The following is a 19,506-nucleotide window of genomic DNA, read 5'->3' on the forward strand; positions in this document are numbered from 1 at the left end:
ATTGAAAATCCCTTAGATCTGTTCCGGAGATTCACTTTTAATATTATTATTCGAAGGCACAGAAAGTAATGTAATCATTAACGAAGAGAAATTATATTCATTGAAAGTCACTTAATCCTGTTTAAGGCTTATTTCAGTTGAACGGGTGTTATAAATCCCTTTACGAAGAAAATATCTTCGGTCCATAATTATCTGAGAAGGTAGGCAGTAATGGTTTTCACTCTCTCTACATAGTGAGGCTTACAAAACCTCGAAGAATTAAACCCACAACAAGCGAATCTCCACACTAGAAAAGAGACAAGAATCAGGCAAAACGAGAGCTTATGACTCATTAGAAAACTAATTACTATTACAAGAGCAAAAAAACTCAGGAGAGAGCATTTCACCGATGCCAGTTTAAGAGTCTTAGTTTAATATTTTTGGAGTCTAAAAGGCAAATTCAGAAAGTCACTGAGTTCTGTTCTATAAAGAAGATTCACTACAAACATTTTCAGATTTTCATTGTCTGAAATCACAGTAAGTTATACCATCATTGACGAAGAGAAATGTCAGTTTTACTAATATGAAAACACATTTCAGAGAGAGAGAGAGCATTGACGAAGAGAAATGACATTGACTAAAAGTCATTGAATCTTTGTTCCTTAATAGCGATTTATTAGAAATATTTCGGGGTCTTCATTATCTTTTTTCGAAAAAATCCTTGAAATTTTGATATAATTTGGCAACTCTTTAACAGGATTACCACTACAACAGGGTGCAACACAAATATCCTAAGGGTATTTTCTGTTGTATATGAATAAATAAGAAATCATAAAATATCCCTTGCACAAACACAATATTACAAATTACAGCTGTTGCAAAGTAATAACTTGTGTGTATGTGTTTTGTAAATGAAGTTTAAATGTGTTACTTTACAAATACATATATGTATATGTACGCATGTATGTATTTTATTACATTAAAAATGACCACAAAGTTGCAGTTTTTTTTTTATTTTGTTTAAATTTATTTTATTTATTACTATTTTGTTATTTCTTTCTATTTTAGTTTAGTTAATTATTTTATTACCTTCAAAAGTGTACAACAACAATCTCTGTTACTTAATTAAGTTGTTGTACTTGAGTGTGGGGATTTGAAATAAAAATAAATTTTGATTTCTTTATAAAATACTAGTTGTATATGTGTTGTACAACAAAATTTTTGAAATGTGGTTATTTTAAGTGTAAGACAAATTTGTACATATTTTTTTTTTTGTTTAATGGACATATGTTTAATTGAAAATTGTGCAACCTTATGGGGCAAATTATTGATAGTTTGTGGAGAGAAAAGTTGTAATTTAACAAATGTTGTTTTCTTTTTGCAGTTCGACAAAGAAAGTGATTTGTCAGTGATTTGCTTTAACGTCTAATCACTTCGTTCGCTCTATTTCGTAACGAATGTATTCTTTGCAAGAGAGGTTGGAGACAATTGTCACTTTAGTGCCCCTTTGTAAGCGAGAGGGTGAACAATCTAAAGCTTTTAGCTGTCTCTTCGTAATCTATGAGGTAATGAATGACATCCTTGTAGGACAAGCACATGTTTAAATAGCTAGTCATCTGGAAACTCGGTGGCTAGGGTAGATTAAGTAGGTAGTTCGGGACTGCCTGAAGGAACTGCTGGGTTCTTTTTTTCATATTAACTAACACATTATTAAAGTTTTATAAAAAGTTATCATCAAACAAAATCTAAAGCCATAACATCCTTAAATTAAAATTTTCAAAAATAAATTTGTAAAATTAACAAAATTTAACAGCTTCTGAAATAATTCGTAGACAATTTTTTATAACTTTTATGAAAAATATCATAATGTACACAGAAAATAAACTCAAAATTTGTGCAGCTGTTGTCTGTTTGTTTCGTTTGTTTGTACAACTTATTGAACGTCCTGTTTTTAGTTTCAAATCTTCTCCTTTTCAACCAGACGACAGGATAAACTTGTTGTTTTTTTTTTTGTTTGTTCGTATTTCTTTCAGAGCATAAAAAAAAGGTTTGCTTTCACAATTCAAAATGTTTGTAAAAGAGAGAAGGAGTAATAAAGTGAAAGAGAGAAAAGTAGTTACAGGACAAGTCATTGAGTTAAGTAATGAGTATGTGTGTTTTAAGGGACGTATTTACACAATACGTTAACAATGCTATATAAACCCACTAGTTGTGGGGGGAGGGGCACATTTCCAAACTAGCTATTTAACCTATCCCATAGGGTAACAACTAGTCACTTAGAAAGAAGTCAATAGTTACATAATAGATTACAAAGAAACAATATTGAACCTTGATTAAGTATTTTTCTAAGTGTCTTCTTTCTCGATTACTAGTGGACATTAAAGTAACGACTATCTACGCTCTCGTTTACATAATTACGAATCTTTAACACAAAACATAGTAATAGATCTTCTCTCTTAAGTTTGTTTTAAATGTCTACCCTCTAGATTACTTATAGATAGTAAAATGACGACTGTTTTCACTATAGCTTACGAAGTTGAGATTTATAACATGTCTGTGGAAACGTTTGTAATTCGCATATGCATTAACTCTTTAACGAACTGCTGGGTTTTGCTAGAATTTGTATTAATAACTAGATTTTATAACTTTAGAAGAAAGTTGAAAAAAGAAAAGTAAATTAATTTGAAACTTGTTTCCGGTTATGTACAAAGCAGAACTAATGTGTTTATATTGACTTGTCTTTTTTTTTTGCATTATTTAATGGGGTAATAAGGAAACATTTGTTTAATTTTTTATCAAGTTTAATTTTATGTAAATTTGTTTTTTCTTTCTATTACAGCTGCAGCATGCCTGAGAATGAAATTAGTTTTTATTGTAAAAGACTTAGATCGAAGATTAATATATAACTCTATGCTGCTCGATATGAATCACATTTCGTGCTCTTTGCAAAGATCGCTTGCTCCTATTTATTGCCCTACAAAGAGAAGCTTCTCAATTATGCGGCTCACTTGACTCTAGCAATTGTAATTCCGTTGTGATACCCCTAGTGAACGTAAGAATTAATTATATTACTACCTACTACTTCCAGAATTAAACCAACAGGTTCAATTTACGAAGTTTAGAATGTTCTTGAAATTTATTCCACTTAGTTTCTCCTTAGATAAGAGAACCGTTGCAAAGAAGATCAGATACAGTCTCCCCTTCCTTTTGACAACTTCTACAGTAATGAATGTATTCGAAACCCAGCAGCCTGACATGATTACAGCATTCTGTTACTACGGATTCATTACCCTATAGATTCCACAATTTAATATTATTATTTGTGAAACCCAATGTTTCGCTGTTTATGGCTTCAGATCGTTGATCGTATTGCAGGAGTGTTTCCTTATGTATATGACTTCCGTGACTTCCAAATCAAGAAAACCACTCTATAGGTCTAATAAAGAACATCTTCCTGACGAAAACTTTCAATGTAAAGTCGTGGCGCTCTTTCAAAAATCTCTTAGGACAGAAGTCTTTTCAATCAGGTCAGGCGACCTTGTCATTTACTTTAATTTCCAAAAATATTTGTCCATCCAAAACAGCTTTTGTCTTCGAAATTTTTGGGAAATTATTTCACCCGAAAACGGGTGAAATAATTATGGTAGTTATGTTGTTGTTTTTGTTCTATAGTTCCTGAGATGGACAACATTTGTCAGAGAACGTACAACTTGGCTCGGTGTTTAAGTGAAGATTGTATTCTCTTTGGAACGATCTCTTTATTGAATAAAGTTTATGCAGACAATCAAGTTCTCAGTAATTACAAAAGCCAAAGGAAAATTATTACCCTCTGTGTCCCTGGATAAGTCAGTTCTTTAATTATTTTCGCAATATTTGTGAGAGAACGTACAACTTGAGTCGATCTTTTAGTGAAGATTGTATTCTCTTTGGAACGATCTCTTTATTGTATAAAGTTTATGTAGACGATCAAGTTCTCAGTAATTACAGAAGTCAAAGGAAAATTATTACCCTCTGTGTCCCTGGATAAGTCAGTTCTTTAATTATTTTCGCAATATTTGTGAGAGAACGTACAAATTGGCTCGATCTTAGAGTGAAGATTGTAGTCCCTTTGGAACGATCTTTTAATTGAATAAAATTTATATATACGATCAAGTTCTCTGATCATTTTGTTGTATTGACAAACAGTTTGGAACTGGGTTTTGAGAATCACAACACAAAAGTTATGGAGAAACCATTGCGTTTTCTTTTGAACACTCTCTTTATTGAATAAAGTTTATGTAGATGTTTAAGTTCTCAGTGAAAGTTCAACATTAATAATTGGGTATTGAGTATCTCTTGAAGAGCTTTTTTCAAAAGAATATCCTGAAAACTTTTTTTTTTCATAAAGAGTAAAGAAGCACATTATGACAATCAATTTAACTCAAAAATCATGAGTAGACCAAATAATTACAAATCCGACGAAACTCCTAAAGCAATGTTATAGGGTCAGATAAGATCTTAAATCCTAATATATCTTTGATATCGCTTTGATCAATAATTAGAGGATGTTTTTAATTTCAAGAAGGATTTCAAAGCTTTAATTGGGTTCAATATCGATATTAGTTAAGGATACAACATCTCAAAGAATCTGAGCTAGTTCCCACACTTTTTCAGCCTATCTCTCTCTTTCTATCTTTGTAATACACTTCTATGATCTGGCAGACTTCACAGTCCACCATTTAAGTTTAATTATAATGCATTGTTCTAACTTTTTATTTCAAAAGTTATAAATCATTTAAACTTTCTCATAATTGCACTTGGTGAAAACGACCCTAAAGATTTACAGTTTTTAACTGGTTTGTATGTGATTGGAATGGCCTGACATCCACTATTTAAACGATTACAAAATTTGTATATAGCTTTACTTTATGCGGGCTATGTTTGCAACCCAATATACTCTGCAAATGTTTATGATGCAAACAACAACAACAACATCAACAACAAAAACACCACTAAATATTCTCATATAGGCAAAAAATAAACAAAAAAAGTCAATAACCAGGATGAAAAATATTTCTATGAATCATACAGTATGCAACACATATTTTACAGACTCCTGTTTTAACCCTTAAAGTGTAGACTTTTTGTTGTAATAAATAAAAATTAACAAAATTAAAAAAAATATTTCAAACATAAGAAATACAAATTTTCAATGAGAATAATATTATTTTTATAATAAATTAAAGAACATGTATTTTTGGGAATTTATTATATTGCACTTAAAGACAAGGGGTTAAAATAAAAGTAAAAAGTGGTTGAAATTAATAAAATGAATTTATGTTTATTCGCCAATAAAAAATCTCAACTTAACGGTTAACTTGCCATTAATCGTTTAAGGATGTTGATATATTATTGGAATATGATTTGTAACAGTTGTTAAAAATTTTAAATTTTTTCTGTTTTTAATAAATTGGTCAATTTTCTTTCCAAATAGAATTGTTTAATTTTTCATTTCATTTACTTTATGACACTTTTCTTTAAGAAAACATTTCCATTAGTAGGACATACTCAGACACAAGTGTTTTCACTAAAATGGGTCTTCTTTTTATATGTGTGTGTGTGTTGATAAAGAGGAAAAAGAAAAAAATTGTAAAATTTTAACAAAACTGAGATAGATACAAAAACAAAGTTTATAATAAAAGGTAGAAAAATAAAACAGAAATAAAAACAAACAAACGAAGAATTGGGAAAAAAATAACATCATTCACATTAAAATGTCTTTGAAATAAACAAACTTACTGTCGCACCGGCACAACACACATACACTTATTCTGGTAATGATAACCCAGCAAACATTTTTACAAAAGAAGTAGATTACAGTATAGTTTATAGTGGAGTTTATATATACACAATATTCTAGTCTATAGACCATTCTAATTATAAACCACCAATAGTCTACTCCATTGTCTATTAAGCAGACTATAGTCCAGACTATAGTTTAGACTATAGTGCATACTATAGTTAAGTCTATAGTTTAGTCCATAGTCCAGACTATAGTTTAGTCTATTATCCAGACTATAGTTTAGTCTATTATCCAGACTATAGTTTAGTCTATAGTCCCGACTATGGTTTATTCTATAGTCCAGACTATAGTTTAGTCTATAGTCCAGACTACAGTTTAGTCTATAGTCCAGACTATAGTTTAGATTTTAGTCCAGACTATAGTTTAGTCTATAGTCCAGGCTTAGTTTAGTCTCTAGTCCAAACTATAGTTTAGTTTATAGTCCAGGCTATAGTTTAGTCTATAGTCCAGACTATAGTTTAGTCTTTAGTCCAGACTATAGTTTAGTCTATAGTCCAGGCAATAGTTAAGTCTATAGTCCAGACTATAGTTTTGACTTTAGCACAGACTATAGTTTTGTCTATAGTCCAGACTATAGTTTAGTCTATAGTCCAGGCAATAGTTAAGTCTATAGTCCAGACTATATTTAGATTTTAGTCCAGACTATAGTTTTTTCTATAGTCCAGACTATAGTTTTGTCTATAGTCCAGACTATAGTTTTGTCTATAGTCCAGACTTAGTTTAGTCTATAGTCCAAACTATATTTTAGTCTATAGTCCAAACTATAGTTTAGTCTGTAGTCCAGAATATAGTTTAGTCTATAGTCCAGAATATAGTATAGTCTATAGTCCAGACTATAGTTTAGTCTTTAGTCCAGACTATGGTTTAGTCTATAGTCCAGGCAATAGTTAAGTCTATAGTCCAGACTATAGTTTTGACTTTAGCACAGACTATAGTTTTGTCTATAGTCCAGACTATAGTTTAGTCTATAGTCCAGGCAATAGTTAAGTCTATAGTCCAGACTATATTTAGATTTTAGTCCAGACTATAGTTTTGTCTATAGTCCAGACTATAGTTTTGTCTATAGTCCAGACTATAGTTTTGTCTATAGTCCAGACTATAGTTTTGTCTATAGTCCAGACTTAGTTTAGTCTAAAGTCCAAACTATAGTTTAGTCTATAGTCCAAACTATAGTTTAGTCTATAGTCCAGAATATAGTTTAGTCTATAGTCCAGGCTATAGTTTAGTCTATAGTCCAGACTATAGTTTAGTCTTTAGTCCAAACTATAGTTTAGTCTATAGTCCAGGCAATAGTTAAGTCCATAGTCCAGACTATAGTTTTGTCTTTAGCCCAGACTATAGTTTTGTCTATAGTCCAGACTATAGTTTAGTCTATAGTCCAAACTATAGTTTAGTCTATAGTCCAGGTAATAGTTTAGTCTATAGTCCAGACTATATATTAGATTTTAGTCCAGACTATAGTTTTGTCTATAGTCCAGACTATAGTTTTGTCTATAGTCCAGAACATAGTTAAGTCTATAGTCCAGACTATAGTTTTGTCTATAGTCCAGACTTAGTTTAGTCTAAAGTCCAAACTATAGTTTAGTCTATAGTCCAAACTATAGTTTAGTCTATAGTCCAGAATATAGTTTAGTCTATAGTCCAGGCTATAGTTTAGTCTATAGTCCAGACTATAGTTTAGTCTTTAGTCCAAACTATAGTTTAGTCTATAGTCCAGGCAATAGTTAAGTCCATAGTCCAGACTATAGTTTTGTCTTTAGCCCAGACTATAGTTTTGTCTATAGTCCAGACTATAGTTTAGTCTATAGTCCAAACTATAGTTTAGTCTATAGTCCAGGTAATAGTTTAGTCTATAGTCCAGACTATATATTAGATTTTAGTCCAGACTATAGTTTTGTCTATAGTCCAGACTATAGTTTTGTCTATAGTCCAGAACATAGTTAAGTCTATAGTCCAGACTATAGTTTAGTCTATAGTCCAGACTATAGTTTAGTCTACAGTCCAGACTATAGTTTAGTCTACAGTCCAGACTATAGTTTAGTCTACAGTCCAGACTATAGTTTAGTCTACAGTACAGACTATAGACAAAACTATATAGTTCAGACTATAGTTAATTCTATAATGTAGACTATATTATAGTACATGGTCCAGACTATAGGTTATACTATAGTCCAGGTTATAATGTAGTCCAGTCTATAGTCTAGACTTTAGGTTTTTATAGTCCAGTTAATGATCTAGTCTATAGTCCATTCATAGTCTAGACTTTAGACTAATGTACAGCCCAGTCTTTATTTTTGTCCATGTTTTGATCACATTTGATTTGGATTTGAGAAAACTTTAGACTAAAATCTTAAGAAGAATAATCTCGATTATTCTACAACTCCCAAATTGTTCACTGGTTTGGCAACTTTAGAATTTTGTAAAGAAAAACAAAGAAAATGCAAAACCAGTTGCAGGTAGTTTGTTTATAATAAATGTTTAAGTTTGTTTTTTTTTTTTCTTCATTGTCTTCTTATTAAAACTCTTTAAGTGGTTGTTGGTTGATTCTTTATTTTATTTATTTTAAGCTGATTTTCTTTTGGTTATAAGCCCTGAACCGAGAACATGGTGTCATGATAAAAATAAAAGAATACAACAAAGAATAAGAAAAATAAGAAAAAATCGGTAGCAGTAGCAGTATAGGAAAGTGAAGAGTAAAGGAAACAAAAATACAAAGATACTGCAGAGTCAGTGGAAGTAGAAGAAGTGTATTGTTAAAGGTAGAGTAGTAGTAGTAGTGGTATGGTATGGAACGACAATGATGATCTTATAAATTTATTTCATTATTGCAACATAAAACATGATTTTAGAGTTTTTATATTTTGCTGCGTTTAACACCAAAGCAATTGTGAAAATACAGAAGTTTAAAGGTATTGTTAGGTTAAGGATATAGCCTCTAGGCAAGTCTAACAAATATCAAAAACTTAATTAAAATTAAAAGAAAATTTGTTATCTTTTAAATTTAATTCGTACTCAAGACATTGACAACTTTTAAGAATTTTAAATTTTTCTAAAAACGTTTTAAACTTAAGCATTACGCTCTTGACGTTTAAAGAGCAGACACAGATTTAGATATTTCATAATCAAAATCATCAATTTAGAATAAACAATTTCAACTAAATTGAAATGTCCCTCACGTAACATTGTTTTTGCTTTGTTTTTATTTTATTATTTTAAGGTTCATTGTATTTTCATTGGAGTGCGAGAGTAAGTTTATACGTTTTGTTTTGGGGGCTTTAATTTAGTTGAGCTTTTGTTTCTCTTTTTAACTTGCCTGCACAAAATCAACGTAACTTTGTTTTTTTGCAGTTGCTATTTTTTGCCATAAGGTTTTCGATACTTTTGTTTTGTTGTTTTGCTCACCTTAACGTTTTTTATTAGTTACAGCTTTATTGCAATGATGCCTTTTAGCTTCTTATTTGGTAGGGTCTTTAACACTTACTTACTCAATGGTTAGAAGAAGAGACTATATTGCACCATATAATACCCTACACCCTACACAAAATTCAAAATAAAACATTTAAGTTGCATCGTACCTTGCCTCGGATATACTTAAGCCATTTATTGTTGAATAAATTTGTGGACGTTTAAGTCAAATTTTGAAGCGGTCTTTTTATAGGGTCAAATAAGGCCCTATAATTATAGAGATCATGAGGGTCATCAATGATAGTATAGAACTTGGTTTTACAGCAATTTGTCGACATACGAGTGTATTAAACATAATTATGAACTTAAAAGCCCTATTCGGCGGGTTCTAATGTATGGGGGCTAGATGAAATAATGGACCGATGTTAAACAATTTCAATAGACTTTGTATCATAGAAGATTATGTGCAAAATTTCGATGAATTATTTCCAAAATTGAGATCTGTAGTTTGATTACAAAGTTTACAAGACCTATTCAGGTGTTCAGTTGTATGAAGCGGCTAGGTGAAATAATGGACTGATTTTAATCATTTTCTATAGACCCTGAAGAAAACCATGTTTCATTGAATTATCATTAAAGTTGCGGTCTGTAGTTTGATTAGAAGGACATGGACAGACAGATGGATGGTCATATCAAAAAATGATTCTGAGCCGATTGGTATACTTTAAGGTGAATATAGGACCAATATTATTGTGCGTAAAAAAATTGTGAGCAAATTTCCACTTGAAAAAAAAAAAAAACTTTTTATAAAATACACTTGTGATTCTTTTAAGACTTCATTTTTAGCACATAATTATTTTGAAATATATTGTGTCCTTGTCGAAGATCTCGAACGATTACTATTTAAGAACATTGTCATATTTCAAATAGACCTTGACTATAGAGCTATCGAAAGAGAGAAATCTGAGAAATATTCCGGAATACTTTCCCTCGTTTATGCAACTAGAGTAACATTCCTAAGTCCTAATTTAAACAACTATTATTAATAAAGCTAGTCAATTAAAGATCGTTTAAAAGTCTGCCATTATTATCTCATGTCTAGAACGTTGTTCCTTCAAAAAATGAACTTTACGTACGTAAAGTTTAATGAAGAAGAAAAATGAACGATTGCTATAAAACAATAACAAAGTAAGATAAAATCAGCTGTTTTACTTTGTTTGTATGTGTTTACATAAAAATACATCCCTGATCTAATGCGACTTGCTTGTTTTTTTGAATAATTTAAAAAATTGGGAAGGACCATACGACGTGTAATGGTTTTATTACATTTTGCGTTTAGACAATCTCATCTTGTGTGCTCGTGTTAAGTCGGCTAACGTTAGGAGAAAGCTTCTACCTATTCAATGAAAACTTTCAATTGCCATATCTGGGCACTTTTGAGTCTTTGGAAAATAAGAAAGTTATCGCAATGATGTTTAACAGTTTTCCTGAGAGAAATGATAATAAACGATTTCTCTCCAGGCAATGGGAACTTTGAATTGTAAACTTTGCAAATACAACGAAGAACAGAAAAGTTGGTCCTTAGTCTTCTAAGGAGAATGTAGGTTTGTGCCTATTTAATAGTTAGCGCATTGCTTTCTCTATAGCAAAGAGAGAACCTTGTGATCAGACAATACAAACCTTGTCTAGAAAAATGTTTTTTTTTTAAATTTGCGTAAAAATTCTTAATATCAAGTCTTCTACTTCATCACTTTGAATATTTGTGAGTTTCGTAGTTTTGATTCGAATCCGATAAGATCTTTTTAAAGTTTTGATATTAAAGCTGATTCTTTTATAAAGGACCATTTGGCGATTCAAAATAGAAGTTCGTTTGAAAATAAGTCAAGCTCTTCGCCTGATTTTAAAATAGTAAAGTTCCTGAATGTGACTTCTATAAAGATATCATAGAGTAGGTATTATCTTCAAAAGAAATCTAATTTTGATCAAGAACTTCATCACTTTGAATATATGTTAGTTTCGTAGTTTGGATTCGAACCCTTTATCCCATTTTGAAGTTTTGGAGTTTTGATATTAAAACTGATCCTTTTCTGAAGGACCATTTGGCGATTCAAAATAGAAGTTCGTTCGAAAATAAGTAAAGCTCTTCGCCTGATTTTGAAACTCTAAAGATTCTGAATGTGACTTCTGTTAAGATATCATAGGTTATTATCTTAAAGAACAATCCAATTTTGATCAAGAACTAAAGGAGTCTTGATCATTTCTGATGTAATGCAAGTACAGATAACATAGATCGTTTGAACTTTAAAATATTCTTGGTACTCTTTATTTTAAAAACCTATAAATCTAAATCAAGGCGATTTTTAAAATTGTTTTGATCGGCTCATAAGGAAAACTTTAGCAACATTTTACGAATACTATTAAAATGTTACAAAGAAACTCGTATAATTTATCTAAGATGTGGGTAACATTTTTGTTAAAAAATATTACAAATTGTCTTAATATTTCTTATCTACACTTATGTGATGGTTTTACTCAAACTCCTGGATGTAAATTTTAACTGCTTTATTAATAAACATTTATCAAAGGTTTATAGAACAAATTTGTATGAAAATTTGTTTTATAAACCTTTTATAAAAGTTTATGAATAAGACAGTAAGTGTTTTCTTACTTTTTATCTTTCAAATAATAAAAAAATGTTTTTTTTTTATAAAGGCATTGACTGACAACATTTGATTACATCCGGAAATTGTGTTTAACACGTGAATGGAAATTTTGAATTGAATAGTAAAACATCGGATCGAATCGTTTAAATTTTGTAATTTTTTTACTTAAAATCGACAGGTTTTTTCTGTTCAACTAAAAATATTTAAATAAAATATTTTGCTACTTACCATACTACACCAAATGCTCCATAACCGATGGGACGATCTGGTTGAACATCTTGTGGTACTGCTGGTGGTTGATAATATGGGGCAGCAGCCGCTAAAATAGCACCTTGTGGCGCACCGCCTGCAGCTCCACCTTGTACGAGTGACATCGAAACGCTCATTGAAGTTTAACGACAACAATAAATACAAATTTTTCTGTTTGTTGCTGTTGGGTTTTTGCTGCTTTTTTAATATTTTGTAACAATTGCTGTTGTTGTTGTTGTTATTATTGTTGTTGGTGATGATGATATTGTTGTTATAGTTGTTGTTGTCGTTAATGCAACACCACCACCCGTGTTTGGACTTTTTTCGTCGTAGTCGTCGTTGTTGTCGTTATCAAAATAACCAAAATCAAATTCCAGCAACAGCAAAACAAATAAATGAATAAATAAAATACCCACTTGCTAGTTGAAACACACACACACACTAACTTTGTCTGCTGCTTAATTTACAACACATTTAGTTGCTGCAATACAAGTGTCTTCAAATGTTGTTGCATGTGTATTTAATATGCAGACACTTGCCTCAAATAAACAAATTTTTCTACTTTTTTTCAATTTCTATTAGTAGAAGAGGAATTTTTTTGTTTCGGGTGTGTTAAGTTCGAGAGAGGGGTTTGTTTATAGAATGAATATTTATTTATTATTTTTTGGGGAATTTTTTTTTTCAAGGAAATCAATTTGTTGTAATTTTTGAGTTATTTCCTAAACAAAAAATTTTAATGGAAATTATTTAAATTTCTTTTGTATTTTTTTTTTTGTTTAATTTGTTGTTTAGTTTATTTGTACATTTTATTTTAAAATTTATTGATTTTGGGTGGGTGTGCTACTAGTATAATGATGAATATTTAATAATTTATATTTTTTTATATTGATTTTTTTTGTAATTTAAGCCAATTAATAATTTATTAACACTTGTTAAGGAGTAAAAGCTGAAAATAAAGTAGAAAATAGACAAATTTAATAATTTATTAAAAAATTGCATGTAATTAAAAAGTTTTATTAAGAAAAAGAACTTAATAATCCTAATTAATGAAAAAAATCGTTGCCTATATCATTTCGAAGTAAATGTACTTAAAATAACTTTTAGAATAGCGTCAGAGATACAAGCCGAGACGGGTGAAATCGGCGACTGGCCGCCGGTTATAAATTTCACACCGCGCCGCCGTCGATTTCTTTCTGCTCAAAAGCTCAAGCCGGCTTAAACTTAGCCACTAATAAAGATTCAAATCACACATGTATTTTAGAAAACAAGTCCCGGTCCATACTAGTAAACTGTTTTTGGGAATCTTTTGATTTTGCGTAAGATAGAAATATCATTTACCCCTCTGGCGGTACGCAGTTTATTGCACTGGGAAACTTGCTTTGTTTTGTTATTCTTCTCATTCGTACAACAACAAATCAATCAATACGTAGTTTCTGAAATAAAAGTTTCTATGGGTAGACAAATAAGGAAACTTCAAAAGAGAATTAAGAAAAAGTTTCGTAGCGTGGACCAGGTCTATAATTCTATGGCAAAATGAAAAGTGTTGCCACACAATATAGTGAAAACTACTATATATTCATTTTCTGCAGCAAAAAACTTATAAGGACACAGGTTCCTATATAACTAGACTAGAGTACAAAGATTTTTCTATATAATAAACTCTTATAAGGTAAATTTCTCAAGAAAGAGTTAAATTCTGCCGTCAACTTAGCTGTCGCCGTTATTTTCTACAATAAACCGCCGACGAACATTTTGCATCGGCTTGGATCTCTGCATGTAACACCGTTAATTTGTATCCTTGTGAATACCTTAAAGAGATCTGAACAGTAAGTAGAAATCGCGGCAAAATCTAGTAGCTATTCTCTATTTCACTAAATTGCAATAACAATAAACAGGTGGAGGATTGGCTTATTGGAGTTTGTTGCGATAGAAAGTTCTAAATATAAACCCCGATAGTGAAGAGGGAACCTTAAAGAGATCTGAACAATAAGTAGAAATCGCGGAAAAATCTAGTAGCTATTCTCTATTTCACTAAATTGCAATAACAATAAACAGGCGGAGGATTGGCTTATTGGAGTTTGTTGCGATAGAAAGTTCAAAAGGTTAGAACATCCATTAAAGGCCAAATTATTTAGGAAATGAAGGGGTTCTTACTTAGCCTCCGATGGTTTAGTGGTTCTAGTCTGTTCGATTCCCACCAGACTAACTAACTAACTTACTAACTAACTAACTAACTAACTAACTAACTAACTAACTAACTAACTAACTAACTAACTAACTAACTAACTAACTAACTAACTAACTTACTAACTAACTAACTAACTAACTATCTACCTATCTATCTATCTATCTATCCATCTAACTAACTATCTAAGTAACTAATTAACTAATTAATAACAGAGAGGATTTTTTTAAATATACACACACATAAAACTCTTGCTGTCAGCTGTTACTAATAAAAGCAATAGATAAACTATATAAAGTTCACAAATTGCTTTACAAATTTGTGATGGGAAATTCCCATTGACAGGTTTCGAAGAAAAAGTCACCAAGATCTACAAACTATTATGAAATAGTGCAATCATGTTCCTAAATTAACAACATATTTGCTTTTTTCGACTACTTTTGATTTTCAGAAGATCGGGGTGTTCCATTCGTGAATCGATTATTATAGTTTCTATAGCCAACTAAAATTTTATTGGAAGGTAAATTCCAATTGGGTGAAGATAACACAATACTCCAGATTTCAAAGGTAGCAGATCTCTAAGGAACCTAGACTGGTTTCTTGGAATGCCTTTAAAAGTTCTTAATTCATATTTCCCTCTATTATTCTTTAATTGACTGAGAGACGAAAGATTTGTTTATTTCAAGAGATTGAATTCCCTAGCAATAGTATGCCTATAAAGCAATGTAATTCAGCGATATACATGCCTATTCGGAATAATAAATTCCCTGGTAGTTTCTTCCCTCTTCTTTACATAAAGCATGCTAAAGAGAATAAACTCCCGGGTAATTATTGTTCATAATTGATCAGATAGTAAATTTCAAAGCAAAGCATATTCCGAATAGAAACAAAAAGCTTCAACAGGAAACTTAGAAAACTCTAAAAAAAAGTTCCCGAAAACTGCTTTTAGAAGTTAAAGTGATATGAATTATTTTCAATTTGATGTGGTTTGTTAAAAAGAACCGATTTTAACTAAAATCAATAGGATTCGCTCTTGCGACTAAAGGTATTATGATAAAAATGATGTAATTGACTTAGAAAATTATCCAAAGCCGATTGGTATACTTTAAGGTGGGCGTATGACCAATAAAACTTTCCTATATTTCAATTACAAAATCAAACAAATAAATGTGTTAACATTACTGTAACTTAACATAACATTTTGCCAACAACAAAAAAATGGAAACATGTAAATGAAAATACCGAAAAAAAACAACAATAAATACACAAAAGAGACAAAAACGCAAAACAAAAATCTACTCAGAAAATTTAGCCGAATTTACAAATCTGTACAAAAGGGGTAGTAAAATTTACAACAAAAGCATGAAAATAAAATACTAACAACAAAAATGAAAAAAGAAAAAAACACACACACACTCTTATACTTGACAAAATTTTAGACAGACAAAAAAAAAACTTCACAGTTTTTTAACAATTTAAAGAAAACAAAACTTACCTTCATTTATATTTAATAATATTTGCTGGCAATTTATAAATTTATTTAATTATATATTTATTTTAACACTTGTTTAAGGCAAGAAAAATTTAAATGCATAAAATAAAATCGAAAAGAAGAAAACGAAAACATGAAGGTAAACAAACTTTTTTCTTGGTTAACTTTTTTTACTCTCTTTGTTTTTTTTTGCGGAGATTTTGTTTAGCAATTAATTTGTGGTATTAATAGCAATTTTTATTAATAATTATATTGATTAGGTTGTTTTTTTTTTTGTTAATATTTATTTTGTTTACTTTAAGGTTTTTGTAACTTTACTTTATAGAAGAAACAAAAAATGCCGGTTGGGGAAGTACTCGCTCTCGCTTACTCACTCTCACTACAAATGAACAAAGACTCGTTGTTAAATGTTGTTTAGCAGCTGAGTGTTGTGTGTGTGTTTTTTTTCTTAATTGAGTGCTATTGTAATAGGTTTGTTGTTGTTATTATTATTATTAGGGAGTAAAAGAGACAAACACACGCACACACACTGTGGGAGAATTTGAGTTAAATAAATGATAAAGAAAAACCAAACTAGACGCTATTTAGTGTAACACTAAAATTTTTTTCTTTTCTTTTGTTTTTTTCCTTTTTAAGTTAAAACTTTTTGTTTTCTTTTTTTATTATTATTTATTTAATATTTTAGTAATTTTATTTGAAATTATATTTACACTAATTGATTTGTTGTTAGATTTTTGTTATATTTGTTGTTGTTGTTAATACTGTAAAAAAGTTATAACAGTAAATTTGTTTTTCTTCTTTGACTTGCAATTTCTTAAAAAAACAACAAAATTTCTTACATTTGCTGAATTTGTTAATTTTATTGTAATAATTTCCCCATAAAATTTGTTAAAAAGAAAAGCTTAAAGTGCTGCTGATTTGAGAGAACGAAAAAAAACACTTTTTATTAAGAAATTTTCTACACTTAGAAAACACACACACACACAAATTACACACAGAAGAAGATTTACTTTTAATTTAATATATCTTTTTTAATATTTTATTAAACTTTAATATTTTTATTAATTTTTTTCTTAAATTTTACAACTAAACAAACACAAACACTTGTTTTCATACTTTTTTTTTTGCTAAAATTAATAACTTTTTTGTTGTTGTTTTTGTAAACGCGTACTACGGATTCTTTTTTTCTTGTTCAATATGACGACGACTGATTTGCTTTTCTCGTTGTTGTTGTTGTTTAATAATAATGGTTGACTTTTAAAGTTTAGTTTTAAGACTAAACATTTTATTTATTAATTTGTGAAAATCACTTTACTTTATTCTTTCTTATTGTTGTTTGTTAATGAACTTCTTTTTTTGTGTAATAGTTCTGTTTAAAATATAAATTGAAATAAAGATTTTTTTGTATTTGTATTCTTTCCGTTTTATCACAAATCAGCCATACGTTCGTCAATCACGTACGAAACTCAAACGCAAACTAAATTGAGTGAAAATTTAGTAACACAAAAAGCAGCATGTTTTCTACTAACAGTGTTGTCAACTTTGAAATGTAGAAAAACTCTAATTACAATTTTCTAAGAATATATTTTTGTTTAATCTAAGGAAAATGTTTAGAATTTATTATAAATAATATAAATCTATAAACTATGGATACAGAAACACTACAGTTTATTGAAGAGCAATTTTGGAACATTTAACATCAACATTGGACCATTGTAGTCTATATTGAAAATACTGTAAACGATTGTTAATTAAATCAATATTAAATTTTAAATTTACAAAATGAATAGAAAGATCTAAAAGTATATTCGTATTCTATTCACACTAAAGAAATAAAATTGGTATTATATGTTATATAATTTCCTGCATTATTTTTAGTATATCCTCTTTATTTGGTCTCACACCCAACTTATACGTGTGAATACAGCTTGAAAATGATTTGTTTTCTTCGTATTAAGATAAATTTTCTAAAAAAAAAAGCTCAAAATTCTTACACATTTTAAAGATTTAAAATGCACTAAAAACTATGTCAAAAGCACTAAATTGGCAACGCTAAACAATTTCAATGCAGTTAATGTGCAGAGTTGTATAAATAAAGTAGTAGTTTAGTTCATGCTCACAGTAGTATAAAAAGGGTTAAGGGTTGAAAAAAGCACTAATTTGAAAGAAAGACTCGCCTAAAAAATATTAAAAAATTTAATTATTGTTAGTAGATACGTATTTTTACAAATAAATTTACATTTCTTAAGCAAATAATTTGTTTAAGGAAAAATTGTTGTTCTTGCAACAATTTCGCTGTTGTTGAATGTTCTTTATTGAGTTAAATAAAGTCTTTAAAAAATTGCTTTAGAATTTCAGGTTGAATTGAAAATGTTTTAATAAAAATACTGGTTTTATTTAAAAAATGATTTCGGATGAAAAAACAAATAAATTTTTGTAAAAATTTTGTAAGAAATACTAATTTTTTTACACAAATATAAAATTTTTTATAGAAAAATTTGAATTTTAGTTAAAAATACTGTTTTTGGTAAAAAAACTAGTGTTGGGTAAAAATTTTGTTTTTTTAGGGTTATAAATCGACTTTCAAAGAATAGAAAAATTGACTTTTTGTCAAAAAAATGTTGAAAAGACGAAGTCGACTATTTTGTTCCAAAAAGGTCGATAACTCGGCTATCGTCTGTGAAAAAAGTCGAAAAGTCGACTTTGTAAATAAAAGTCAAAAGAAGTCGAAAAGTTGAAAAAAGTCTATAGTCAAAAAAGCGTCGACTTTGTTAAAAAAAAGTCGGAAAAGATCGAAAAGTAGGAAAAAGTCGAAAATAGTTGAAAAGTCGTAAAAAATGGAAAAAAGTCAAAAATAGTCGAAAGTTTTAAAAAGATGTAAAAGAAGTCAAAAACTCTAATATAGTCGGAAAATCTCGAAAAAAAGTAAAAAATAGTCGAAAAAGTCGAAAGAAAAGTCTATAAGTCGATTACTACTACTTTCTACAAAAACATTAGTTTTTTATTAAAACACTGGGAATTCGGTAAAATACTGTTTTCGGATCAAAATACTGGTTTTTAAATAAAGTACTATTTTTAATTATTTATTAGATACTGCTTTTGAAAATAGATTTTAATGAAAATGCAAATAAAACTGGTTTTAGAAAAATGCAGGTTCGGGTTTATGATAGAAATACCGGTTTTTTGTAAAAATACTGGTTTGCTGTTACTTTGTAAGAAATTTGATTTTGACCGAAAATGTTTTTAATTTTTCAAAAAAACTAATATTTTTATAAAAACTGTTTTTGGGAAAAAGGGATGGTTATTGTAATTTAGTCAAAAAATATTGTTAAAAAATGCTGTTTCAAAAAATAGTTTTTTATAAAAATACAGTTTGTTGTTAGTGTTTTTTTTTGGGATTTTTTTTTATGAAAAATTAGATTTTTGACTAAATAACACTGATTTAGAAATAGAGGTTTTGGCAAAAATACTGGTTTTTATACTAGCGGTTTTCGTTTAAAACACAATTTTTGCTGCCATTTTATGGAAATACATACAGCTTTTTTTTGTACCGATTTTTGTAAAAACACTAATTAAAAAAAAAATAATTTTAATTTTTGTAGATTATTTTTGTTAAAAGCTAGTTTGTAGCAAAAATATAGATTTTTTATAAAAGGTTCTGATGTTTGCCATAAAATACTGGTTTTTTAAA

General features: G+C 29.3%; 1 protein-coding gene across 2 annotated transcripts in view; it reads right to left on the reverse strand.

Annotated features, from left to right (window-relative positions):
• The window catches only part of LOC111688532 (serine/threonine-protein kinase NLK), a 157,496-nt gene extending 141,616 nt beyond the window's left edge, over positions 1 to 15,880 (reverse strand). For both annotated transcript variants that reach the window (XM_046953289.1, XM_046953288.1), the window contains exons 1-2: positions 15,819 to 15,880; positions 12,118 to 13,084 (exon numbers count right to left, since the gene is read on the reverse strand). In XM_046953289.1, coding sequence (XP_046809245.1) covers positions 12,118 to 12,275 — 158 coding nt within the window. In that variant the 5' untranslated portion in view covers positions 12,276 to 13,084; positions 15,819 to 15,880. The remainder of the gene's footprint in view (positions 1 to 12,117; positions 13,085 to 15,818) is intronic.
• Between the last annotated feature and the right edge of the window lie 3,626 nt (positions 15,881 to 19,506).

The sequence above is a fragment of the Lucilia cuprina genome, chromosome 5 (assembly GCF_022045245.1).
Source record: "Lucilia cuprina isolate Lc7/37 chromosome 5, ASM2204524v1, whole genome shotgun sequence".
Taxonomy (NCBI): Eukaryota; Metazoa; Arthropoda; class Insecta; order Diptera; family Calliphoridae; genus Lucilia; species Lucilia cuprina.